This window comes from Colias eurytheme, chromosome 11, assembly GCF_061535395.1.
Source record: "Colias eurytheme isolate Ceu_HAF_F1 chromosome 11, ilColEury1 Martin Lab GWU primary, whole genome shotgun sequence".
NCBI lineage: Eukaryota > Metazoa > Arthropoda > Insecta > Lepidoptera > Pieridae > Colias > Colias eurytheme.
The window spans coordinates 10806022-10832365 of NC_142990.1; the positions used below are offsets into that span (position 1 = coordinate 10806022).

Genomic DNA, 26344 nt, shown 5'->3' on the forward strand with positions numbered 1-26344 from the left:
ACTACCGCGGCACTAACTTGAAATAATGTCAATAAACAAGTTCTTAAAATATTCATAATTTTTTAAATATTTTATGGACTAACTAACTGCCTATATTTTATACGATCTGGCCAAATGTGGATGACAAAGACGTGAAACATTAGGTTTAACGATCTGGTCAAACTTGTTGGCCTCATCATGAAATGCGACCACTTCACGAAATGATCAATAATTCCATGAAATGAGCAAATCTACGATATGGCCACGACATATAAATAATTTAATAAAATAGTATCTAGGAAATTCAAAACTGTTGGAGCGTGATCTACAGTCGATAGAAAAGCCAAAAATATAGTTAGAATTTTTAAAGTGAAACTTTTATTACATCGTCTCAAACTTTTTAGTTTTTGGTCTGTGTAGCGCATGTCGCGTGACGGTAGGCTGCCGAGTAGGTATAAAGCAGTGTTCGGAACCGTACGATAATTATCGTACAAATACGATAACTTTGTGCCTAAGTTTTACTTTTACCGTGGTTTCATAAAACCACACAACATTTTGTCTGTATGTAGAAGGTATGTAGGTATGTTCGGGCTAACGGGAACTACAGGTTTTTCTTCGACTACGCGGGTGAAGTCGCGGGCGGAAAGCTAGTATGTATACTGATGAAACCATTAACCAGGCCGCCGCGCTGGTAATTGGTATATGAAGAGTATAGCCGGTGAGCTAACAATATTCTCTCATTTCATTTTTCAATTTTTTTTAGGTTTATTAAAATCACATTAATATCTACATCATTTTGACCACGCGATCAAATATCCAGTGCTACACAAATACCACTATATTATTCACAATATTATATAAAGTCCTTGATTCATTTACTGTGATTCTAGATGTCAATAATTTTTGAACGACTATTGTAATGTCATTTTGACAAGTGACAACAAATTGTGAATTGACACTTTGAAAATGAAAACAGTGTGAACTGTGATAAAAATTTAATTTTTCTTATGAAAATTTGCAAATATGTGGAAAAGAAAGATTCCGTCGCTCGTAAAAAGTACCTTTGCCATTGAACCAGTATTATCGTCCAGAAAAACTTTCGTAAACAATGTAGTACTAAGAAAATGTAACCGTAAAAAGTACACACAAACATGTTCCAGAGTATTTTCCACAGAAAGTCATCAAACCAGACAAATTCCAATTGACAATGGAATAGTACAAGAAAGTAGCTCTTTTACTTATAGGACACACACTTGTGGTGAGCTTCGACCGATTAATGAGGGTGAAAAAGTAACCTTATGTGGATGGGTGCAATTTGCTCGACTTTCCAAATTTTTACTTTTGCGAGATTTGTATGGCCTCACACAATGTGTTGTTAATGATTCTTTAATAGACATATCTAGTCTTCCACTTGAAACCATTATTAAAGTTGAAGGAACAGTGATTACTCGACCAAAAGATATGATTAATCGTGAAATGACTACTGGAGAGATAGAAGTTGTCATAGAGCGTCTAGAAGTATTGAATAATGTTGAGAAATTACCATTTAATTTACGTAATTATCAGAAACCTAAAGAACAACTTAGACTTCAATACCGGTATGTAGATTTAAGATTTCCCGAAATGCAATATAATTTACGTCAACGATCTCAAATGCTTCACAATATGCGCAGGTTTCTTATTGAGAAACACAATTTTTGTGAGGTTGAGACACCAACGTTATTTTGTCGAACTCCAGGAGGTGCCAGAGAATTTGTAGTGCCTACACATCATTCTGGACTGTTCTATTCCCTTGTACAAAGTCCACAGCAGTTTAAACAAATGCTAATGTCTGGTGGAGTTGATAGATACTTCCAAATAGCTAGATGTTACAGAGATGAAGCCACTCGTCCTGATCGGCAGCCAGAATTTACTCAATTGGATATTGAATTGTCGTTCACAAATTTAAATGGAATTTTATCTATGATTGAAAACTTGATGTATGAAACATTCATCAAAGATCTACCAAAACCTCCATTTCCAAGAATGACTTATAAAAATGCCATTGAAAATTATGGAAGTGATAAACCAGATTTAACTTATGATTTAAAACTAAAGAATATTACTAATTTCTTTGGTGAAATATCAGAATCAGCATATGCTATTTCTTATTCTAGTAAATTAGGTAAATTAACCACTAAATACAAGGATCAAATAAAAGAGATTAGAAAGAAATATAATGTAAAAGTTGTATTTGAAGAAAATTTGCAAAAGGATTTTGGGACAGACATTAGCAACAATATAAGAAATGTAATGAATTCAAATGAAACATGCATAATAGCACTAGGTGAGAGTGAAAATGCTTGTTTATGTTTGGGTGAAATTCGTCAATTACTAGCATCTTTATTAAAATCGAAAGATTTGTTAATCGTCGACAACACAATGAAGCCTTTATGGCTGGTTGATTTTCCCCTATTTCTAAAAGGAGAAAATGGTTTAGAAACCTGTCATCATCCATTCACATCACCTAATCCGGATGACTTACATTTGTTAGAGACGGAGCCTTTAAAAGTCCGGTCACTAGCGTATGATTTAGTTCTAAATGGTAACGAAGTTGGTGGCGGCTCTATCAGAATACATAATGCTACATTACAAGAAAAAGTACTGAAGATACTCAACATTGATTCTAGTTCGTTACAACACTTTTTAGATGCGTTAAAAAGTGGTTGTCCTCCCCACGGAGGTATAGCGTTAGGTATTGACAGATTAGTGTCTATAGGATGTAATGCTGAGTCTATCAGAGATGTTATTGCTTTTCCAAAGAGCCACGAGGGAAAAGACCCCTTATCGGGTGCCCCTAATACAATAAGTGAAGATGACAAAAAGTATTATCATTTACAAGTTGTTGATTAATGTTAATAAAATTATGTTTTATTTAGTTTGGTTTTTTATTTCTGATTTGTGAAATTTACAGATTTTGTACATTTGTAAGACAAATATATGTACATCACTACATAGTATAAAACAAAGTCGCTTTCTCTGTCCCTGTCCCTTTGTATGCTTCAATCTTTAAAACTACGCAACGGATTTTGATGCGGTTTTTTTAATAGATAAAGTGATTCAAGAGGAAGGTTTTAGTATATAATTTATTAGGTTTTAGACAATGCGAGCGAAGCCGCGGGCGGTAAGCTAGTAATATATTATAATTGTGAGATTTTAAAATAAAACAAGAGATTTCCAACATTTAACTTTTTATTTTAATTACCATATTAGAAAACACCGTAATGCATTAGTCTGTGGTAATGCCGTAAAACCGTAATGTGCCGTAATTAATAAATTAAAACATCTTTAATGTGAAAAAGCTCTAAAAAATGATAACATAATTCTATCGTTCTTAGGAATCAGTAACGATTGCTTAAAAAATTAAAAGTTTATAAAAGGTTGATAATTATTTTTTTTAACTATATGTAATTTAATACAACGCCATCTAGTAACTCGACGTGGTATCACGTCAGCTGCTAGTTCTGTTTTCAAAAATCAAAACCCGCCGAGAATGTGGCTTCTAGGTGCTAGCAGCTGGCAGCGGGGATTTTTAAACACCTTGATGATGGTTTTTATATCAAATAAAATATAAAAACTGGCAATGAAAAACGCAATTTATTTTTGCAGATAAAATATTTTATCATGTCTTTTGTTGTAATGCTTCTAAATTCGGTTTTACGGTTTACCTTTCTAACAATTAACGACTAGATTTATTTAAAATCGGGTGACCCCTGTAACTGAGGACATTCTTTGATCGGAGTGCACGGTGCATCTTCACTTTTCCTCTTATAATCAGATTTACAGACACAGCCAGGCTTGCATTTCTCTTGAGCGTCACATTTGTATCTGGCCACAATAGACATGCATGTTTCTGGGGGACATGACTTCTTGCAGTCTGAGTATTCTTCATTTAGACCGCATTCTATGCCTGTAACAATATTTTAAATGTTAAAAGTTAAAACCATCTCTGAAACAGATAGCTATGTAGGTAACAATATAAAAAAAAATATCCTGAGACTATTTTTAGCTTTCACGGTGCACATAATATATCTAAATATCTAAATACATATCTAAATACATATGAAGTTGAATATGAAAATTAAGTTAGTACATACCTTGTTTATCGCAAGCTTCTTCAATATGGTGATGGTGATAAGCACGACGCTTTTCTCTAGCAGCATCTGTAAAAATAAATTTATTTGTCGTTTTATTCTTATGAGATAATATAATTTGTAATATTTTTCATTTCATTTTATATTCCATTACTTAATTTGATATTTCAGAAGAATCATAGTTCTGTAAGTCACATTATGATAAGCTACAATACCTAGGGTCTCGTCACCGTCTTAAAAAAATTTCATAAGCACAATTTTTTTTATTGATTAGTGATTACCTATTTTACCTTTGGGGCATTCTTCAATAGGTATACAGTTGCCATTTTCGTCTCTGGCGTGATCCGGATCGCAATAACATTTATTATTACACACAATATTCACAATGGGACAATTAGTTTGGTTTTGTAAGTGTAGATCGGAACACACGTTGTCGCATTCTGGACCACAGGAGAAGTACTCGTTTTGGCGGGAACATTTATCTGTAAAAATATAAAAATACTAGCTGTTGCCCGCAGCTTCGCCTGCGTGGAAATAATTTTTCATGGTACATCATCCCCTTTATGGGATGAATTTTCTTCGGGGACGCCTACGTTATGACATCTACCTGCATGCCAAATTTCAGCCCGATACGTCCAGTGGTTATTGGGCTGTGCGTTGATAGATCACTATTCACTATATCAGTCACCTTTGAGTTTTATCATGGACGAATATAATATATTTGTATGTATATAGATTTTAAGTCGTTTATTACAAACTCCATTGATACGAATGTACAACAAATGAGCGCCAAATAAAGTTAGTAACAATTTATTTATAAAAAAAGAATGAAAATGAAATAACTTTTCATATAAAATTACATAGGTAGGTAGGTACGTGTTAAATCATTAATTAATGTGACTTCTTTCACAGTCTTCAAACGTAAGTTACTTTTCGGCTAATAGTATTTAATATTAGCCGAAAAGTAACTCACGTTAACGTAAGTTATATATTTCTATATTACCTATTTGGAATTTACATAGTTAAACGTTTATTAATTAATTATAAAGAATATTAATTGCTATTATTTATTAAAATAACGCGCTCTAGGCTCTAGTAGTACGCTACAGCTACGTCATGGTCTCAATTATTATGCCTTATTACTGATAAAGTTCGCAGAATAGTGCTAAAAGTATCATTGTTATTAGAAATATTATAAACAAGGAAACTGTTCGTGCTTATGAATTGATCTCTAGTACAGATAACAATATGTTAAGTATTAATATTATAATAATCTTATTGCAAGGATATTAGTACTTACGTAAAATAACGACTCACAACGCACAAGAGGTAGAGCTACATACAATCAAATATCTCATCAAAATATCTCTATACCCATGCAAATTTGTTAAGTAGTTAAGGCGTGATTGAGTAACAGACAGACAGACAGAGTTACTTTCGCATTTATAATATTAGTATGGATATAAAAAAAGAATAGATTACCTACATGATATAATAATATTATTGATTCAAGTAAACCTTATTTCTAAGATTCAATTCATAGATGTCGAACATCGACTCTAAAATCTTGTCTTACGAAAGAAACAAATATCGGCTCTACACTAGTACCTAGAGCGATATTATATTCAATAAAGCTTAGTAGGTACAATACCTAACTATCTACTAATTACTAATTTTAATACTTTTTAAATAACCTTACCACAATTTTCTTCACTAGTACACTCTCCTATAGAATTCCTGTAATATCCCTCTTTGCAGACACACTTCGGTCGACAGGGTGATTCGCTCTCCAAGCAATTGAACGCTATGTTACGGTTTCTGCAGTTGCGCTCCGGGGGACATAAGTGGACACAATCGAGGATTTCATTTTGGCGGTTACATAGCATTGGATCTGCGTAATCATATTTTTTAAAATTATAAATAAATAACTACATATTTCAGGAAAATTTTCACACACATTAATTCATGCATGATCTGATCCCATACTCAGCTTTTCGCTTGTGTTATGGAAACCAAATATGTATATATCATTTAGAATATATACTTATAGATAATTAACACCCAGACACAGAGCAAACTGGGTAGGAATCGAACCCACCACCTCTTGGAGGCAGGGTCGCTAGTCGCTACCAAGTACCAGCCATGCTAACAGGTCAGTTTATCATTTTTTAAGTTACACATCCTTTATATTGGTCAATGTCAAACTCAAATACATATTTTCATAATATGTACGATCACACAAATATTTGCCCTGGGTAGGAATCGAACCCACCACCTCTTGGAGGCAGGGTCGCTAGTCGCTACCAAGTACCAGCCATGCTAACAGGTCAGTTTATCATTTTTTATGTTACACATCCTTTATATTGGTCAATGTCAAACTCAAATACATATTTTCATAATATGTACGATATGTACATATATGGTCAAATTTGAGCCAAACAGAGTATACCTACCTATACCTATAAGATTTTACATCTGTTATGTTTGAAATTACAAGATTACGCTCAAGATTCTCAAATTCAAATGTAGAGTTCTTATTATACCAGCGTCACAACAGCAGGCTAATCAAAGTCAAAACAATTGACTTACCATGACCATGACCTTAAAATCTTTCAATTAAATAATAAAAATATGTAATGACTACTGACGATTCAAAAGTGCTTCTAGAAGAAGTCTAATTGAATAAATAAATGTTTGAGTTTTTGAAAAAAAAAATAATAAACTTAGCCCTACGAATCGAACCTCCTCCTTCGGGTTAACTAAATTAAAATACGCCTACATTCTATCCTCAAACTTAAGCAGGATTGTAGCTAATATATTCAGAAGATTGAATAATAAAAATGGATACTCACCGGCATGCATAGATTGAACACTATACAGGAAAACAATACAGCAAAACACAGCGAGGGACTTCATATTCTTGCCAATGTCAAACTGGTTCTGATCAGATTTGCAGATTGTAATAAATATATATCTTATTGGTCACCTTTTTGTTACGTCACCTTTTTGGTACGGGGACGTTGAGAATCCTCCTTATATTAATTACTAGCTGTGCCCCGCGGTGTCACCCGCATTGCTCTGCTCCTGTTGAGTTGGTCTCAGGCCTCTCAGGGTGATGCTATACTAATACTCTTATTATAATACTAATATTATAAAGCTGAAGAGTTTGTTTGATTGAACGCACTAATCTCAGGAACTACGCGCCCGATATGAAAAATTATTTCGGTTATAATATATCATCACGCTTAGATCAACAGGAGCAGAGCAATGCGGGTGAAACCGCGGGGCACAGCTAGCAGCTTTGAGCAGTCATTTAAATTAATCATAGAATAGACCATGACTATAGAAGTCGTATTTTACCTATATTACCTATGTATTCAGAGGAATTCCCCTTTTCAACACATTCGATTTTAAAGAGATGACGAAATTCCATCAATGGAGGTTGAAGAACTGTTTGAACCATGTTTCAACTAATAAAATATTTTTTACAATGTTAACGTTAGCTTTTAAAAGGTTTTTTAATTTTTTAATTTGATATTTGGAATTATTTTATCAAAATTAAGTTATCCACCACGCTGGCCAAGTGCGGGTTGGCAGATCGTCAAACTTTTTTTGGTAATTCGACATGTCGGTTTCCTCACGATGTTTTCTTTCATCGTTCTAGCGATGGTGATTGAGTAAGTAAGTATAATATAAATGTGTTTTGAGACAAATCTAACAAGATATATCATGACTGACGCTGACCAAATGACCATAACAAGTTAAGGCTTTGTCAGACAGGACGCGTACTTAGCGCGCGTCAGAGCGTTAAGTTGACGCCGCGATATGACGCTAAGATGTGTTCTACTACCATCGTAGAATACCGTCAAACAGAGCGCCGGCGCTAGCAGTACGCAACGCTCTGTCGCGGCGTTAGGACGCTTTAACGTCGGGTGTTGTATTTTTTTACAAATTTTATTTTAGCGTCGGCGTTAATAGGCGTAAAATAATAATAAAATACTGCATAATGACCGAAAATTTGATAGAATTGGTTAGAAAATATCCATGCTTATATAATACGAAGGATAGTTCATATAAACTATAAAGATATATCAATGAAGGCAAAATTGTGGGCACAAATCGGAGAAGAAATTAATGAAACTGGTAAGTAAAAAATTCTTCCGACTCCGGAGTTAATATCGCTGTACCTTGTTTTGTTCGTAAGTAATAATTATGTAAACAACATGCAGCTTTAATAATATCAATTACTGTGTCCTAACGCGCGCTAAAGCGTTCTGTTTGACGAAGCCTCGCGCGACGTTAAAACAGGACGCTGCAGCGCTACTACGCAGCGCTAAAATACGCGTCCTATCTGACAAAGCCTTTAGTATTTCAGTTGTTGGTATATAATCGCTCTACTCATCTATATAATATGTACTAGCTTTCCGCCCGTGGCTTCGCCCGCTTTGTCTAAAACATAATAAATTATGTACTAAAACCTTCCTCTTGAACCTATCTATTAAAAAAAACCGCATCAAAATCCGTTGCGTACCTAGTTATACAGGGACATAGGGACAGAGAAAGCGACTTTGTTTTATACCATGTAGTGATGATAATATTAATTATATACGGATGGGACTTGCAATTTTATTAAACTAACAATTTATAAATTTAAATAAATATTTAATTAGGATGAAGAGTTATACCTAACTTACCTACCTACGTTATATGCTTATATACCTACGTTATACACCTGTTCAAATAGCAAACATTTAGGAGTTGTAATAAAATGAAACAAAATAAAATTTGATAAAATATTTATTATATTTCAAATGATAGAGTTCATTTGTTTCTATTCCTTCTTCTTGAAGCGCATATCCTTATATTCTCCAGGTCAAGCTGAAACTGTATTATGTAAATTAAATTAAAAAAAAAGATAAATATTTACCAGATTAACCATTTTGACTATTGGAAATTATATGTTATAGCTCGTTGAGTTCGTAAAACCAATATGAAAATCTGCTACAAACTATTTCAAATTCTTTTTTTTTGAGAGCGTTGGCCCAACAAATAATCGTAATGGCTACACAGTACACTATCGCGATTGCCTCTACTCGCCCAACGCTGTCCATTGTGAAGAGCGCCCATGAGATAAAATAATACTTAAAACATTGTTAATTTATAAAGAATAGAATAAATTCGATTGCGTGAAAGGATGCGGGTCGAGTCGGAGTCCCGCCTCGTGATCGAATTTTTTCTAAAAGCATTTGAATGCCATAAAACCAAAAATATCAAATTGAACTTACAACATTGTTCATACGGTACGCAGTTATTGTTACCATCCCGCCAGAAGAAATCGATACAGCGACATTTCGGTTTGCATATAACCGTAATACCGATTTTGAATATCGACCGGCACCGCTCTCCGTCAGGGGAAGCGTTGGAACATTCTTCTGGGCAAACTGGGCAGGGGTCGTATTGTTCGTTCTCTCCACATGGATATGGTGCTATTAAAATAATTGCCATATTAAATGTCCCTAGAGATAATAAGCAATATTAGGTAGTTCACAAATAACTACGTCCTCTAAAAAATGTAAAGCTCGTGTAACATTTCAATGGATTTTTATATTAGGTAAGTAGTAAGTACCTATGTTAAATTTTGTTATGTATGTCTTATGTTTATCCACATGCCGTAACTAAGCGATAAGTCAATAATATAAAAATATGTTTCTTTTGTGTCCATTTAAACAAATGAATTTTACACGTGTGAGTAGGTACGTAGTTAGTACATGTTTTTATTGTTGTTTTTTATTATTCCTAATTCCTATATTATAAAAACTAGCTTTCCGTCCGCGGCTTCGCCCGCTTTGTCTAAAACATAATAAATTATTATACTAAAACCTTCCGCTTGTATCACTCTATCTATTAAAAAAAACCGTATCAAAATCTGTTGCGTAGTTTTAAAGATTTAAGCATACATAGGGACATAGAAAGCGACTTTGTTTTGTAGTGAAAATAACAACACACTATGATACTAGTTATACTAGGTTATACTTACGGCATTGCCTCGTCGGTATACATGTACCGTTTTCTGCCCTACGACTCATGAGGCTGCATTGGCAAGGCCCCTGGGGGCAGGGGTCGGGGCAAGGGGCATCATCTCCTACGGGGCAACAGTCAGGGACGCAATCGTCCGGGTTTTGCTTTGCTACTTCGTTGTCACCGCATACTATGGCGTCATCTATTTTATTATGAAGAAAGAAAGAAAAATACTTTTATTTGTACAGGAATACTGCCTATAGGTGAGTGTGGTCACGGCCCACGGGTAGACCTTAGATACCACGTTCGTTATACTTAGGTATACCGTATACTGTTGTTTTGTATGAAATAAAGACTATTAAAAATTTTTCCACTTGGATTATTAATAAAAACACTTGCTTCAACACATTACCATAAAATGTGTCAGTTTAAGTAAGAGTTGAAAACATAAAAATTAGAGAATCATTAAATAACAATCAATATAAAAAAAAAACTTACCACAAGCACAACAAGCGTACAATGGGAGAAAAACAGTGAAAACAAATAAAAGCCAAGCCTTCATGATGTCTGCTACAGTACTGAGTCGTGTCTCATTAAAATTAATAGGTATGTATTTTATAAAAGTGAGAAAAGACGTTCCGATTGCTTAAACAGCTAGGTGTTGGTTTTTTTTCATATTCACTTATGTATGTAGTCATGTGGGTTCGTTCGGGATAGTATGGGTTCTTACTGGAAATTTGTATAGTAGGAATACCACAGACATGTATATACATGTCTGTGAGGAATACTATGTAACTATCCTACAGCCTACTAATATTATAAATGCGAAAGTTTGTGAGGATGTGTGTGTGTGTGTGTGTTTGTTACTCTTTCACGCAAATACTACTGAACCGATTACAATGAAATTTAGCACTCATATAGAGGGTAACTTGGATTAACACGGGATAGGTTTTATCCCGGAAATCCCACGGGAACGGGAACCATGCGAGTTTTCCTTTGAAAACGTGGGCGAAGCCGTGGGCGGATATCTAGTAGGTTTATAATTTTATATGTATATAGCAAAATTTTAGTTTTTTTACACGCTTTATATTAGCTTCACCTGTATGTTTGTTTGTAACCGACTTCTTACGGCCAGATATCGTTCAAACTTTGTAGATTTACTGAGGACCGATGACAATACACTAATTTGATAAAATTTTCTATTTTTTAGTTCGGTTTTCTATAAAAAGCGTGTTTTTTAGTTTTTTTTAACTATTATTATTTATAAAATTAGGGAGGTTTAGGCACTTTTCACAATTTGAATCTGTATTTCTCAATCTATACTAATATTATAAAGCTGAAGAGTTTGTTTGTTTGTTTGTCTGAACGCGCTAATCTCAGGAACTACTGGTCCGATTTGAAAAATTATTTCGGTGTTAGATAGACCATTCATCGTGGAAGACTACCTATATAATTATCATCACGCTAAGACCAACAGGAGCGAAGTCACGCGGGTGAAACCGCGGAGCGCAGCTAGTAAAAATATTATATCGCGCACTTATCTCAGGAATATTATGATGTAATTTTGATATTGTATGCAATTTCATACTTATAGGTAGAAGAAATTAAGAATTTACTTGTAGGCACATATTTTATTTGGGAATTAGTCAAAAGTCATATAAATGATAACATATTATAGTAAGGTTGGGTCGCCTAAGATCGGATGTGACATAAGATCGGATGCATGGAATAACTCGCAAACTAGGCAATATTCTCTACTGCTACCAACACTACTAGATCCGCCATTTTGTTCTGCCCCTCTCTTCCAGCGGCGGCCTTACCCATTGCGAGGCTCCGGGCGGCAGGCCCTTTGCGAGGCCCTTTGCTCTTTGTGAAATGTATGTGATGCGAAAGTAGGTCTGGTTGTTTGGTTTAGGTATTTTTCATATTTGAGGAGAAATGATAAAGTTATACAAATGAATAAAATTTGAGTTTTATAATATTTATACAGGGTGTCCCAAAAAGTAGTGATGAACGGAAGCTGGGAGGTAGAGGACCTAGAGGGCTATCCGAATCACCCCCATGTATGTTATGCGATTTTTCGTATTTTCGGAGTTATGACATTTTTTTCAATTTTTCATCTATCGCTGAGTACGATGAGATTTTTATTTATGGTGACGTGAATTATTGCGCTAGATGCTTGATTTTTTATGTGTGCTAAGCTGAAAGAGAGGCCAATTCAGTATGGTAACATTTACTGTCGTTAGATCTTCGAATGGAATAAAAAAAGAATTAAATGCCAAGAAATATGTTCCCCAGTATGTTCACAACTTCAAGGGCCCATAAAAAATAAAGTCACATAAAAAAAGTTTTCCATTTGGCTTTTAAAAACTTGCTCTATCTATCAGGTAGCAACCCTAAAAATTTCATTTTATTATTCAGAAGGCTTCAATCGAAAAATTGAAATCTAAATATGGTAAGTGCAAAAATTTTATTAACATGGTGATCATTAAAACCAATAAATAGGTGTTTAATTACTTACCAGATTTTTTTAAAATAATCCCGCTGTTGCTCAATGCAAGTGCGACATCACCGTAAAAAGTTGTCTTTTAAATGTCTGAATGCCCTTTTATCATTTTTATTATTTCCGGGTTATTTCTTCCAAATTGTGGCATTCTCTCAAGTAGCCGAGGTCTTTTTGGTATCCCCATTGATACAAATCAATGGGGTTTAGGTTGAGGGACCGTGGAGGCCAGGCTTTAAGGCAGGCGTCACCGGCGCATGCGCAGGCTGCAACGACCAATCCATCTTTCAAGATATCTTTGCCCTTTAGCCTGGCCTCCACGGTCCCCGGACATAAACCCTATTGATTTTTTTCCGTGGGGATACTACAAAGACGAGAGACTGCCACAATTTGGACGAAATAACCCGGAAATTCATAGTAGCAGAAGAAACCATTAGAAACGATAAAAGGGCATTCAGACATTTAAAAGACAACTTTTTACGGTGATGTCGCACTTGCACTGAGCAACAGCGGCGTCATTTTAAAAATTTCTGGTAATTAAACACCTTTTTATTGGTTTTAATTTGTTTTTATTAATCATCATGTTAATTCAATTTTTGCACTTACCAAATTTAGATTTCAATTTTTCGATTGAAGCCTTCTGAATAAAAAAATTAAATTTTCAGGGTAGCTACCTGATAGAGCAAGTTTTTAAATGCCAAACGGAAAACTTTTTTTATGTGATTTTATTTTTTTACGGGCCCTTGAAGTGGTGAACATACTGGGTAATTTTATCTTTCTTGGAATTTAATTCTTTTTTTATTCCATTCAAAGATCTAACGATAGTAAATGTTGCCAAACTGAATTGGCCTATCTTTCAGCTTAGCACACAAAAAAAATCAAGCATCTTTCGCAATAATTGACGTCACCATAAATAAAAATCTCATCGTACTCAGCGATAGATGAAAAATTGAAAAAAATGTCATAACTCCGAAAATAACGAAAAATCGCATAACATACATGGGGGTGATTCGGATAGCCCTCTAGGTCCTCTACCTCCTAGCTTCAGTATATCACTACTTTTTGGGACACCCTGTATATTTATACATAGAAAGATTTACCAAATTAACAAATACAGAGATGATAAATTTTAAAATTGATGTTTGCGGCTTTTCCTAAGGCTAATATCTTTAATTAAAGCACAATAATCCAACGAATGAGCTACGTCACTTTCGATTGAAAGCATAGCAAGGGCTGAAAGCCGATCTTGTGTCATCGAATTCCTCAAATATGTTTTAATAATTTTAAGCCTCGAAAAACTCCTTTCAGCAGACGCAACTGTCACAGGTGTGGTGGCAATAATTCTCAGGGCTATTTCGATAGTGGGGTAAACTTCAGTTAATTTGTTTTCTATTATGTATTTCAGCACCGAGATAATATCGTCGTTTCCTTCATACACACGCATGAACATACTCAGTACACGCACACATTTTCATTTTTTTAAATTTGCTTGGGTGGTTGCTTGTTGCGCGAGGCCCCTGCAAGAGCGAGGCCCCGGGCGATTGCCCCGTTCGCCACCCCCTAAGGCCGCCTCTGCTCTCTTCACTCTGCGGCCGGCCAGCGACCAGACGGGACGTGTACACAGGTGATTCAGCAGAAAAGGTGTATTTTGTGGCGAAAATCGTCGATCCGATCTTACCTACAAAATTTTGATGGCTCATTGTGGAGAGTACTTTCATTGAAATAATGTAATTAATTATTTTGGGGCAGAATTAGCGAATCCTCTTTCCATCTGTATACTTTGATTACGCCTAGGACGTTCACAACCTAAGATCCGATCTTCCCTCCCAATGCCGAAGATCGGACCGAAGTTTAGCTCTTGACTGCGCCTTATGCAATAATGCGCAATAATTATTAACTTTTAATATATTTAACTATCCAATGACGCTATGACTATCAGACCTTAGGTACATTTTCATTATTTAGTCCTAGAACACGGAGGATAAAAGTTTGAGAAACTTAATTAGGATGAGGAGGGAAGACCGGACTAAAAAAACGCAATAAAAAAAAAACTTCTTTGTCAAATTTTTTTAAGGAATTTCCTGACTCAATCATTGATGCTCAATGTATGGACGTAAGTCCGGATGTTTTCCTAATGTTAACATTATTATTAAACGCATAGAAGTGAAGATACTACATAGTCCGATCTTCGGCCGAACTGTTATTTTCTTCACTATGGTAAGTCGAAAAAAGTCTGCTTTTTAGGCTCTAAATTTGCTTAGATAGATAGCATCTACGCAAACCAAAAAATTAGGGGTTAAACAACATTTTCTTGTCATCAATTTACAGTTGACCGCAACAGAAAAACCATGAACCAGAACCAGAATCAGGAGAAATAAAATAAAAAATACAGTACGTATAAAATTTTCGGCATATGCGTCCGATCTTAGGCGACCCAACCTTAATGTACTACTTATAGTAAGAGTACAATATTTAGAAACATAGTTGCGTTCTTAGCTTTCTAAATTATTAAAATAAATGGTAATCTTCTGCTGCACGGGCTTTTCGCACCACATAAAATTATATAAAATGGCGTCTTCTATTTATTTTGTTGTAATGTCTTCTATTTACGCAGTTGACTATTGCGTTTATACCTATTTATTAGGTAGGTACATATTATAACTTTGGTATTGTTTGTCTTCTTGATAATCTCCTCATTGATGTAATCTCCAAGAATTTTACTTGACTGAAACAAAAAATAAAATTTATAAAATATTTTCTACGATAATAATTATTAAAGTACCTAATAGTAATAGTACTACAGTATCTATGGTTATAGTGAAGTAAATAAATAAAATAAATATTTCAGTACAATTTTCATTAATAATATTTAATTTTCACTAATGGTCTAAGATTTTCACACACGGCACGATTTTATCCCATAGGTACGGCATACCGCTTTTCACTTGTGTTTTAGAAACCAAATGGCATGGAAAGTTTTGGAATCTAATGTAGTGAAGGGTCAATAGCATAAGACTTAAATGGAATTAGATCTATATCTTTTAAAAACAGGTATATTTTCTGAAGAACTCAACTCAAACTCAAACATTTATTTATTCAATTAGACTTCTTTTAGAAGCACTTTCGCATCGTCATTACATATTTTTAACATTTACCTACCACCAATTCGTAAAGCACTATCTATGGAGAAAAACGAATACTCACGACATTCCTCATACGGCACGCACACACCATTTTTCCTCCAGTAATTCTTCACACATCGACAACTCGGAGTACATTCCACGACTATGAGCATGAAGTAGGGACACTCCCCGTGTGGGGTCGCGGAGTCGCAGCCCTGTCCCGGGCAGTATGAGGGGCAAGGGTCGTATACTTCGTTGGGGCCCGTGCAGGGGAATGGTGCTGGAATAAAAAAAGTCTTTATATACTAAAAAAATTACTTACATCAATACAGGAGATCCAAACTAGGCTGTTGCCTGTATCTTGGATATCAGAAGAGGGGTACAGGAGGTCTATAGATTATGTCGAATTATACCTTATAATTATATCTTACCTATAATAAATTAACTATGGTAGGAAGGTGTGGTAGTATGTAGGTAGCTGAAAACCCAGAATAAGATATAGGCTACTTTTTATACTGAAAATCCCACAGGAACGCGGAAAACGCGGGTAAAGCCGCGGGCGGAAATCTAGTTATAAGCAATAAATGATTATTATTTTCTAAATACTTACGACACGCTGTAGTCTGTATGCATGTCCCATTCTCTGCACGTCGATAGTTGAAGCCACACTTGCACCCCGCGGGGGGACATTGCTGGGGCTTGGGGCATGGGACACTATCCTGGAGGTTGTTTGTGGGACAATTCTCGTAGGAACAGTTGGCTGGGCAGTCGTCTTGTACCTCGTTGATACCGCATTTTGGGTCAGCTGTGGAAAAATGTTGACTCAATTCTTGGCTATTCATGTCTTATGGAAGTCCTCATACAATTTATAGATTTTTTTCTTTAAATTGAATGTAGGTCACTACCTAGTTTGTATAATAAAATTTTATGATAATAGGGTTCAAAAAAGAAAACAAAATGTGTAACCGATGTGAATCTCTCCATAACATGTAGAGTTACAACTACCAAAATTATTATGTATTAAGTTATTATAAATGGGCTATCTAACACCGAAATAATTTTTCAAATCGGACCAGTAGTTCCCGAGATTAGCGCGTTCAAACAAACAATCATTTTATTGCTATAACGATAACCATCCCATAAATAAATGAGCTAAATTAAATCAATAACCTGCTTACAATTAACTAATGTGTCGGTCATCCAAACTTTGTCATAAATTACATCAGCAATTTGTCTAGAGGTAAATCCCAAATTCCAATTCATAATATTATATTAGGTAGGTATACCTATTGAGATTCGATTAGAAGTGCACGTATAGGTTTTTCCTCAAATTTAATAGGATAATGTTCATAGTCATTAATAAGATGCTGACAATATTTTATTTGTAAACAGTACCTATTAAAAAGGTGGAAATTGAAAGAGCGTTACTTTAAAACTACAATAGTAAAATTTTGCTATTGTCAGTAAATATATATGTAGGTAGTACATTTAAAATATGTTATTTTTAAATGCAATATCATTTTCATCTGCGTAATCCAATTTCATTGAAGTCACGCACCATTACTTATAAGTTTAGGGTGGCATTATGCCGTAAATTTTTAATAATTATAATTACATGATCTGTACAATATTTTTGAACAAAAAGTTGACGATAGACGTTGTTTTATTTAAATTATTATATTTCTTGACATAGTTAGGTAAATGTATTACTTATCTTAAGAAATAATTTACTTAAATAATAGTTAGGTAGTTAGTTACCTACTCATTGGTCAGTATTGTCAGTAATAATAAAAAATAAAGTTTATAGATACATTATTTTTTATCAGGCACGAACAAATTTAATGTAGTTTTGATGCCTGAAAATATTTTGAAGTGAAGAAGTAAAAATCTACATATAGGTACTAGGTATCTATTGAAAAAATTCTTATCTAGGTAAATGAGTTCAGTTAAAATGCATCGATTATTATCTTTTTAATGGTTTCCTAATTAAGAAAGTCGTTCATTAGTTTACAATAGTTTCATAATATAGATAGTTAGTATAAACTTCTTACCTAGAGTCAAACCAAGGATCACTGAATAAATAATAACTGTTTGTAAACGCGACATCTCAAGGCAATATCTCAATGTAAACTGAAGGATTCTGTAAAATCTATTAGGACAGTTAGTACTATGTGATGATTCTTGAAAAATTGTCGTAATATATTATTTTCCCCGAAATTGTAAATTTATTATAGCGCCATCTAGTCTATATGTCATAAACTACGTGCTAATAGTTTTATGAACTTGAATGTTACTCGGACTTTTAAATTATTTTTCTCGATCGATAACAGATGTCGTTATAATAAAAATGTTTTAATTTGCTTTGAAAAACTATAGTGACCACGTTTTATATTACTTTTGAGATTATTATTAAGGTCAGCCCAAAAGAATATCTAGTTCAATAAAAGATTACATAATTTTTTTGAATTACTGTTAACTACATTCGATCAAAACACAGCACAAGTTCGACAAAGTTCCTATAGAGCTGACAAGAATTTCTGTAATTTACATAAAAAATAAAATATAGGTTGTCTATAGGTACTGCGTGCCATTGTGATTTATATCATGATTACTAGTTGAATGTGAAAGTGAAATCACAGAAATTCAGATTTTATTTCAAATCACAAATACGTCTTCGTCTTGCACCTAGATTACCTACCTATATTGTATAAGTAGATAGGGAGTCATTTTTAAGTAGGGTAAAAAAATGGCAGGCACCCCGAACCAATATACAAAATCTATGACAACATAATATGTATGAAAAATTTTCCACACAACCAATAACAAGATATTTTTTAAATTTCCTTATTTTTGTATGCACAGTTTTTGTATTACATGGTCAGTTACGAAATTATTGACACAGCCTCAATTCAGTACCAAGAAATGTAAGTCATGCACTAATAGATAGAGGGCGCGTCTGTCCAACTGTCAATACTGTACTCGTCAATAAATAAAATTTTAAAATTGCTTAAGTGATCTAAACTAAGTGAAACTATCTAAAATCGTAACTACTGTATAAACTGCTTCGAATCAATATAAATATCAAAGTGCGCAAACAATACAATTTATAAAAAAACGACTTATCAATACCCGTAAGTCAACACTCACTCGGAATCCGTTGGATACATAGAATCCATCATTATTAGAGTGCAAATAACTAGTGGAGTGTGTGTACGATTAGAAGGAACTTGAAAACACCATAACAGTACGTAAACAAAAACATTTGAAATTATAACCTCAAAAGTAAACAATATAATATGACGATTGATGATAATTATAATTAATCATCGATCAAAGTAGCAGCACCATCTATTACAACCCATTAGAACTCCTTAGTCGAATTGCACTACGCCATCTATCAGAAAGTAGCGACACCACTTAGTCCGCTCGATCCGATCAATTGAAGATAAAATAAGAAGTTCCCACCTTATCTCATAGAGGGCGCTGAAATAAAAAAGGATATGGAGGAAATAAAAAATATGTTAATTAACATGCAGCAAGATTTAAAACAACAAAAACAAGACATGTTAGAAATGAAGGAAGATATTAAATGCACTATAATCAATAGTCTCAATGAAAAATTTAACAACTTGGAAATAAAAAATGAAATTTTGGAGAAAAAAATTGAAGATCAATCAAAAACAGTAAGCAACCTAGAAAGACAGTTAAGACGCAAAAATTTAGTCTTATTTGGCGTAGAAGAGAAAGAAAAATCATACGAAGAACTTGAAATAATAGTAGTGAACATAATAAATACATACATAAAAATCTCATGCGATACTAACAACATCGAAGCTGTGAGAAGACTAGGAAAAAAGGGGGAGAAAGTAAGACCGATAGTTATAACATTCAACACACTGGGATTAAAACTAAAAATACAAAAAAATAAACATCACTTACAAAATACCTCATACTATTTAAAAGAAGACTACCCAATTGAAATTTTAAATAAACGTAAAGAACTACAAGCTCAAGTACAGAAAGAAAAAGATGCAGGCAATATCGCTTTTATAAAATACGATAAAATTATTATATTAAATAACCAACAACATCCATATAAACAGCCGAGCAAAAGAATCCTATCAGAATCTCCGGAGACTAGTCAACCTACCAACGAAAATCTTGAACAAACTAACAAACAACCACCTAAGAAGAATAAGGGAAACATGAAGAATTACATCATTCATAAGCCCAAATTAACCGTCGCCCAGACAGGATCAGCACAACGCCAAATGACGACACCTAAACGGAACAATGAATAGCAATCCATATCCCTCTCCTAACCTCAACTCTCCCAGTACGGCCGGTCACCGCGGGAGAGTATGACCAAAACCCCCCAAATAAAAATGAAATTTTTTTAAACTACCTTTTATATTTGCACCCTTAATGTAAGATCATTATCTTCTGATCAAAAACTAACAGAGCTCAAAGCAGCACTAGAAAATATTAACCATGATATAAGTAATAGGTTTGTGCGAGGTTCGTCGCCTAGGAGAAAAGATAATTGAAGACAGAGATTACATTAAATCCGATAAAAAAAAAAATCTTAAAAAAATATACAAACTTAGTTACCAACAAAGAAATAAAAAATAAAAAAAATGTTAAAATGGCATTCTTTGGGGGAGGCTTTTACCCGTACGGGGTCCATAAGAACCTAACGAGTACTTAATTTAAATTATATAAACTAGATTAGGGTCTAAATTGTTCTACTATGTACTCAAACTATAACTGTAACTAAAATTGTATATTCTTATGGAACAAATAAAGCTTTATTTATTTATTTATTTTATTTATTTTTAGCTGTGTCCTCTGGTTTTGTTCTTGTGGAACATTATTTTTTGTGTAATGGGTATATTTTATGGAATGAGCATAGTAATATCTTATGTATATATTGTATGAGCATAAGAATTATGAATATTTGGGATCTTTATAATTATATTTTCATAGAAAATTGCTGTTTGACTTCTCGATGGGATATTTCCTACTAAGCACTACGAGGTTGTGACGAGGTTACTATTAATCTGTAGCTCTACGGGCTGTAGCTCGAATCGAGGGTAGAGCCGAAAGCAAAGATACATAATTTTGAATATTCTAATGAATTCCTATCATCGACGCTTTATTATCATATTCTTACTCTTCTTAGTAATATTAACAATGTTTTTTATTTATTGCATTCATGAAATGGGAATAACTAAGATTTTCATGTCATGAATCTTTCAGTATTTAAATATGATGAAAATATTATATGAAGTAAATCCCTTATGTCTACGAAAGAACCGGCATTGCACCTAAGTACTAGAAAAAGCAATATTTCATAATGATCTCGAATAACAGATTTCAGCAAAGAAACATAAATATTGTATTTATTTATTACTTGACGTGCCTCTCTATAATGCCAAGAAAATATTATGTTTTGGAACAATGACGTTGTTGTTTTTTTAAAAATAATTATAATTTATGAATGAGGGCCACTTCAAATAAAGATTTAGTTTAATATTTCATACGTCGACGAAATGTACACATACAACAATGGGTGTTTATTCAGGTTGTGTTCCACTACGCGAATTTAATATAAGTTTATTTAGTTTGGACGTCGCGGTTGACGAAAATGTTGCTTACAAAAGTTGTGTTTTTTGTGTCCTATATTTGTTTTGCGAGTAAGTTATTATTTGATACGATTTTTAGTAGGATATTCTTTAAGCTTTATTTGTTTCTATAATATTAAGTTAACAAAGGATAATAAATTTTCAGACATGTCTTTTTTTATAGAGAACCAATTTATATTTGTTAAAACTATTGGGATTACTTACTATTCTAGCTTTCATTTATGCTGCTGCAAAACTGCTTTGTTCTTTTGAGCGTATTTTTGTAATTTTAAATTATTATTTTCGTCAGTTCATCAAGATCCATTTAATATGTCACTTAAAAATGAAAATCAACGTTGACCGAGATATTCCGTTTTAAAATCTTCATTAAAATGTCTCTACCCTGTTTGCAGTTTCGCTTCCACCAGCAAAATCCGCATCATTACTGCCGCTTTCACAAGTAAATTACCAAAATGAACACGATTTACGAGATAATTTCCAAACACGAGCTGTGCAACAAGAAAATTCAAAGATACAACAACTACAAGGGCTTAGAGTTCAAAACTCACCGCAAAATTTCCAAACAAACTTCCGAAGTTATTTGGGATCAGGGATAAACGATAAATTACAATATCCAAGGCCGATTTTGGTAAAGTCGTTTAATGCTGATAACCCACTGATGCCCACATCGATACAAGAACCAATATCACCAACGCTGAGAGAAGCACCGCCTTCCAATCAAATATTTAATAGGGATATAAACCACCTTGTCCCTAACAACAACAATCCACCTCCATTATGTAAGTATATCGTGGTAACATTATACATATAAAGTATGTCTTGATATATATAGTTATGGTCAATATTTTCTGTATTTATTTTATATACTAGCAGTTTAATATCTCGATTAATTGTCGTATTACAGATAGAAATGTTCCTCAAAAACCCATAACAAATTACTTGCATAATACTGGTCAACAAATAAAAAAGAAGTCCTTCACAATTATTCATCCAAATGGAACAACAGAAGAGGCTGATAATTTAGAAGAAATAATTAGAATGTATCCAATTCATACCATTGTCAAAGCGAGTGAATTCAACAGAAACTTGTTGCCAATTGATCAACATCCTGCAACAATAAAACCTCAACAAGCTTATGCAAAGAATCCAATAGCTAATCCAACATTAGTACCCCTGTTTGATGTACCTGTACCAACAGCTTTACCGAAAGATAATGAACGTGAAATTCTTTATACAAACACGCTCAAAGATTTTGAGCCTATATCGTCGCCAGATATAATAACTGATCTATTGCTTCCAAACACTGCTAATCCAAATGCCCATGGGAATCCATTAAATAAAAAAAATATCTCGAACATTGTACTTGATCTGAACAAAGTAAATTCGAATTTCAGTACAAAAGAAAACGATAACACAGGTGACGTGAAAAGTATCAAAACAGAAAGTGAACCACAAAGTGTTAAGATGCCGAACTGGGATTCACAAAGTGACATATTAATAGAAATAACGAAGAAAACTACTGAAATCTCAATTCCTCAAGAAATGAATGAAACTAACACAGAAAATGCCGAAGAAATAATTGACATTACACCAGACTTACAAGATAATTTAATACCCGACATAATTCCATTAAATGATACAATTCCTCATGAACTTAATGTATCTGAAGCTGAATATAATACAGAGGAAAATATAGAAGTGAAACCAGATGTAAAAGATGATATTAAACCAGATATTATTCCATTGAATGAACTTAATGAATCTAAAGCAGAAAATAATGCCGTCGTAACTATAGATATTACACCAGACTTTGAAAATAATGATGAAGCTGCTATTATTCCATTGAATGATATTTATACCATAGAAATAGCATTAGAAAATGACACAAAAGATGAAACAACAGATTCAAAATTAATAGACAGTATAGATACTCCAATTGAAACTAAGAAGTGTGATGAAGATACAAAAATTGGTTGGTATTGTAATTTTTTATAATATTCGCTTAAGGGTTAATTATTTAGAAGTATGTTGCAAAATAGTAAGTTTTTGAAGTATAGTTGTTTAGAAAATGATATAACATTCGGTTACAATTTTTAGTGTAAAGAAAAAAATGCGAAAATAAAATATGTACTAAGATAATGTTCATAAATAATTATTAATTTATCTTTCAGATATTCCAAACATTGCTCTACTACCTGATAATGATACGGAATCATCATTCTGGTTTCAATCAGACGAAAGGTTCCTAGTAGAAAGGTTACTGAAAGACAAAAATACAGTTTTCTTCTTTATACCGAAAGTAAATTTGGAAAAAAATACAACGATCACTATTTACCCCAACGGAACAAGGATTGAAGAGACAAGAGTGGTAAAGAATGATGGTACATAAAATTTGTTTTCATTCATTTTAAGCTATTGCATAGCTTCTCGCGGGCCTTGAGCGCGGGGACCGAATCCAGAAATTGCGTAACGAAAAACCTCACGCTCCCCACTCCGACGGGCGCGGAGGTGTGGCTTGAAGGCATGCTACGCATTACGCAATAGCTTTACCGCGGCAGTCCCCGAGTGCCATTATTTAGTACGCATACTTATGGCAATATTTCTGTGTTTTTATAATAATATATTTATGTAATCAGACGATTCTTATTTAAAATATGTATTGAATAAGTACTTTAATGTTTTCTATTTCAAAAATTGCCTCTTGCCCATAGCTTCCCGTAGACATTAAAGTAAATTTTATTACGCGTAAAGAAATATACCTTTTTACTGATTTTATAGCTCGTAAGTAATAAGGTTTTATGTTTCAATCTCTGATTAAACTCTTGTTTTTATGTTTCATTTAAAATATATTGAGAACACCTAACTTACCAACTAATTGAGTATGAAACAGACTTTAGTCAGGTTTCCGCAAGTACTGGAAACTGGGAAGTCAATAGAACATATTTGAAAACTAATTACTTATTATTCGAGGTGAAATTATTGCTTCCATATGAAATTCTAGCTTCAACTTCATGAAGTTAGCTTGAAACTTGTTTATAAATTTCAAAGTTTCTTCCATAGTTTATACATCTATCATATTATTTTACACGACGGTTAATTATAGGTACTTGCTAAGTTATATTGACTCAAACTTCAAGTCAGATCTGAACAATCTAGACGATATTTAATTAGAGATTAAGGGACCTCAAAGTTATTAATACTGAAGGTCAGTTTGAAAAGTATTAAGATTCTCGAGTATTACAGACATTTTACAATAACTGCATAGTGTACACTGATAGTGATTTCAATGAATTAAGGCATGAAACTGAACTTATTTCGATTTTATAAAATATGTACATTTAAATTTAAAACAATACTGAAAATAACTATTTTTTTGCAGGATCCAAACCAGTCGTGACAACAATAATAACACACGCGAATGATGAAGATTTAAATAAAAGTTGATAGCTAAGATCTGAGTTTCATTTTATAGTGCAAATATGTTCTCATATATTAAAGAAGAGTATGACGTCATAATATAGTATAAGCCGCGATTTAAAGTTTCATAGAATGCTCCTTCATTATTGTTAATAGACTCTATACAGTATAATGTGTCCAAAGTACGGATTTAAGCTAGTTTCATGTTCGAAAAGCAAAGCATGTTGAAGGAAAGCATGTTCCTCTATAGTTGTTGATTATACAGGGTGTCCCACTATTGGTATACTAAGCGCGAAGGAACTTGTAGTTTTTCATACACTGATCACGTAAAAAATACTTAAAAAAAAAATTACGTCCAAAATTTTTTGCTAAATTTTTCCTGAAAATCCATGTTTTCTTCTCTAGCTTTGCGTAGCCGGCATATACCGCTTCTCTAATATGAGCATTTTATCTATGAAAACATAATTTTAAACGATAGCTCACGTGCTGGTGGCAAAGTTGGGCGGCTCGCTTGTTATGGGTGTACACATAGAGTTTTAAGAATTCATCTATTTGAAAAAAAAATGCGTCTGGAATTTTTTAATTATTTTTTACGTACTCAGCGTATGCAAAACTATAACCTCCTTTGAGCTTAGTATACCAACAGTGGGACACCCTGTATATTCGTGTCATAACTCTTAATATGATATTTACTATACCAGCCGCATCGCGGTACAATCTACATAAAAGTAAGATTTATTTTTTCCGAAATAATGAATTTTATAGTAGTAAGAGTACTTTTAATACAGGTCAGTAGTTTCGGCAAAAACCAATAAACAAAGACAGAAATCTCTATAATATTAACTAGTAGTTAGCTTTCCGCCCGCGGCTTCGCCCGCTTTGTCTAAAACATAATAAATACTAAAACCTTCCTCTTGAATCACTCTATCTATTAAAAAAACCGCATCAAAATCCGTTGCGTAGTTTTAAAGATTTAAGCATACATAGGGACATAGGGACAGAAAAAGCGACTTTGTTTTATACTATGTAGTGATAAAACATTTCGATGATTTACGGTATGCCCAAGGTATATCTTGGCAACACTTAAAATAGGATACCTGCTCTTGTACCCTTTTTGGTACAATCCATTTGGAGCACAAAATAAACTCTAATTAGTAACATGACACGTTCACTGAGAGCTTTTAGTGCTGACTTGTGCGTCGCTTTGTAGCTCAAGTGTCTCCCAAGGGTTACACTTTATTAAAATGAGCACAATCGTTTCTGAGTACAAGGTGTTTTATTGAATGACATATTTATAGTACACGTGTTTCTGTGAATGTTACGTGAGAAATATAGAGCAAGTCAAAAGTGTATATGATTTAATGAGTTTGAAGGTACTATAGTCAAAAGATTTTTTCTGAAATGTCGTATGAAAAGTTATATCTATCACTTTTAATACTGTTTATCTACATAACTCTTTTCATATGTTATATCGTTACGTTTTTAGAATTTGAAAATTCTACGACTTTACTTGTTTGAGAAGTTGTT

At 33.5% G+C, this 26344-nt stretch overlaps 6 protein-coding genes across 7 annotated transcripts; 3 read left to right on the top strand and 3 right to left on the bottom strand.

Moving 5' to 3' along the window:
- The first annotated feature begins 938 nt into the window (after positions 1-938).
- AspRS-m (aspartyl-tRNA synthetase, mitochondrial) lies at positions 939-2871 on the top strand. The gene has a single exon (XM_090107079.1). It carries the CDS (start codon positions 1003-1005, stop codon positions 2869-2871), a length of 1869 nt encoding a protein of 622 aa, XP_089963205.1. The 5' UTR covers positions 939-1002.
- Positions 2872-3687: 816 nt separating this feature from the next.
- Positions 3688-7048, bottom strand: LOC149904861 (inducible metalloproteinase inhibitor protein-like). The gene is made up of 5 exons (XM_090107531.1): positions 6965-7048; positions 5812-6003; positions 4403-4594; positions 4116-4181; positions 3688-3928 (listed from the first exon to the last, which is right to left on the bottom strand). The coding sequence occupies exons 1-5, from the start codon at positions 7026-7028 to the stop codon at positions 3711-3713; spliced, it is 732 nt and encodes a 243-aa protein (XP_089963657.1). The 5' UTR covers positions 7029-7048; the 3' UTR covers positions 3688-3710.
- Positions 7049-8954: 1906 nt separating this feature from the next.
- LOC149904862 (uncharacterized) lies at positions 8955-10695 on the bottom strand. 2 transcript variants are annotated; one of them, XM_090107594.1, is made up of 4 exons: positions 10629-10695; positions 10150-10332; positions 9398-9598; positions 8955-8996 (listed from the first exon to the last, which is right to left on the bottom strand). In XM_090107594.1, the coding sequence occupies exons 1-4, from the start codon at positions 10690-10692 to the stop codon at positions 8986-8988; spliced, it is 459 nt and encodes a 152-aa protein (XP_089963720.1). In that variant the 5' UTR covers positions 10693-10695; the 3' UTR covers positions 8955-8985. The 2 variants fall into 2 exon arrangements, with proteins under 2 accessions (XP_089963720.1, XP_089963721.1); XM_090107595.1 differs by having other exon boundaries at positions 8963-8990.
- A 4566-nt stretch (positions 10696-15261) lies between these two features.
- On the bottom strand, positions 15262-17885 carry LOC149904863 (inducible metalloproteinase inhibitor protein-like). Its single transcript, XM_090107559.1, has 4 exons — positions 17807-17885; positions 16366-16560; positions 15838-16035; positions 15262-15358 (listed from the first exon to the last, which is right to left on the bottom strand). The coding sequence occupies exons 1-4, from the start codon at positions 17859-17861 to the stop codon at positions 15351-15353; spliced, it is 456 nt and encodes a 151-aa protein (XP_089963685.1). The 5' UTR covers positions 17862-17885; the 3' UTR covers positions 15262-15350.
- Positions 17886-18709: 824 nt separating this feature from the next.
- Positions 18710-20244, top strand: LOC149904864 (uncharacterized). Its single transcript, XM_090107251.1, has one exon. The coding sequence runs from the start codon at positions 19256-19258 to the stop codon at positions 20054-20056; it is 801 nt and encodes a 266-aa protein (XP_089963377.1). The 5' UTR covers positions 18710-19255; the 3' UTR covers positions 20057-20244.
- Positions 20245-21391: 1147 nt separating this feature from the next.
- Positions 21392-24844, top strand: LOC149904865 (uncharacterized). Its single transcript, XM_090107529.1, has 5 exons — positions 21392-21451; positions 21793-22179; positions 22305-23372; positions 23572-23781; positions 24780-24844. Exons 1-5 carry the CDS (start codon positions 21403-21405, stop codon positions 24842-24844), a joined length of 1779 nt encoding a protein of 592 aa, XP_089963655.1. The 5' UTR covers positions 21392-21402.
- Positions 24845-26344: the final 1500 nt, after the last annotated feature.

Coding starts and splice junctions, on each gene's coding strand:
- LOC149904864 (XM_090107251.1), top strand. CDS start 19,256: ATGGAGGAAATAAAAAATATGTTAATTAACATGCAGCAAGATTTAAAA.
- LOC149904861 (XM_090107531.1), bottom strand. CDS start 7,028: ATGAAGTCCCTCGCTGTGTTTTGCTGTATTGTTTTCCTGTATAGTGTT. Junction 4,182..4,402: donor TATTGAAGAATGCCCCAAAG/GTAAAATAGGTA, acceptor TTATTTTTACAG/ATGCTGCTAGAGAAAAGCGT. Junction 3,929..4,115: donor AGAAGCTTGCGATAAACAAG/GTATGTACTAAC, acceptor ATATTGTTACAG/GCATAGAATGCGGTCTAAAT.
- AspRS-m (XM_090107079.1), top strand. CDS start 1,003: ATGTGGAAAAGAAAGATTCCGTCGCTCGTAAAAAGTACCTTTGCCATT.
- LOC149904862 (XM_090107594.1), bottom strand. CDS start 10,692: ATGAAGGCTTGGCTTTTATTTGTTTTCACTGTTTTTCTCCCATTGTAC. Junction 10,333..10,628: donor GTACGCTTGTTGTGCTTGTG/GTAAGTTTTTTT, acceptor ATAATAAAATAG/ATGACGCCATAGTATGCGGT. Junction 9,599..10,149: donor TATACCGACGAGGCAATGCC/GTAAGTATAACC, acceptor TTATTTTAATAG/CACCATATCCATGTGGAGAG.
- LOC149904865 (XM_090107529.1), top strand. CDS start 21,403: ATGTTGCTTACAAAAGTTGTGTTTTTTGTGTCCTATATTTGTTTTGCG. Junction 22,180..22,304: donor CAACAATCCACCTCCATTAT/GTAAGTATATCG, acceptor GTCGTATTACAG/ATAGAAATGTTCCTCAAAAA. Junction 23,782..24,779: donor AAGAGTGGTAAAGAATGATG/GTACATAAAATT, acceptor ATTTTTTTGCAG/GATCCAAACCAGTCGTGACA.
- LOC149904863 (XM_090107559.1), bottom strand. CDS start 17,861: ATGTCGCGTTTACAAACAGTTATTATTTATTCAGTGATCCTTGGTTTG. Junction 16,561..17,806: donor GATCCTTGGTTTGACTCTAG/GTAAGAAGTTTA, acceptor ATTTTTCCACAG/CTGACCCAAAATGCGGTATC. Junction 16,036..16,365: donor CATACAGACTACAGCGTGTC/GTAAGTATTTAG, acceptor TTTTTATTCCAG/CACCATTCCCCTGCACGGGC.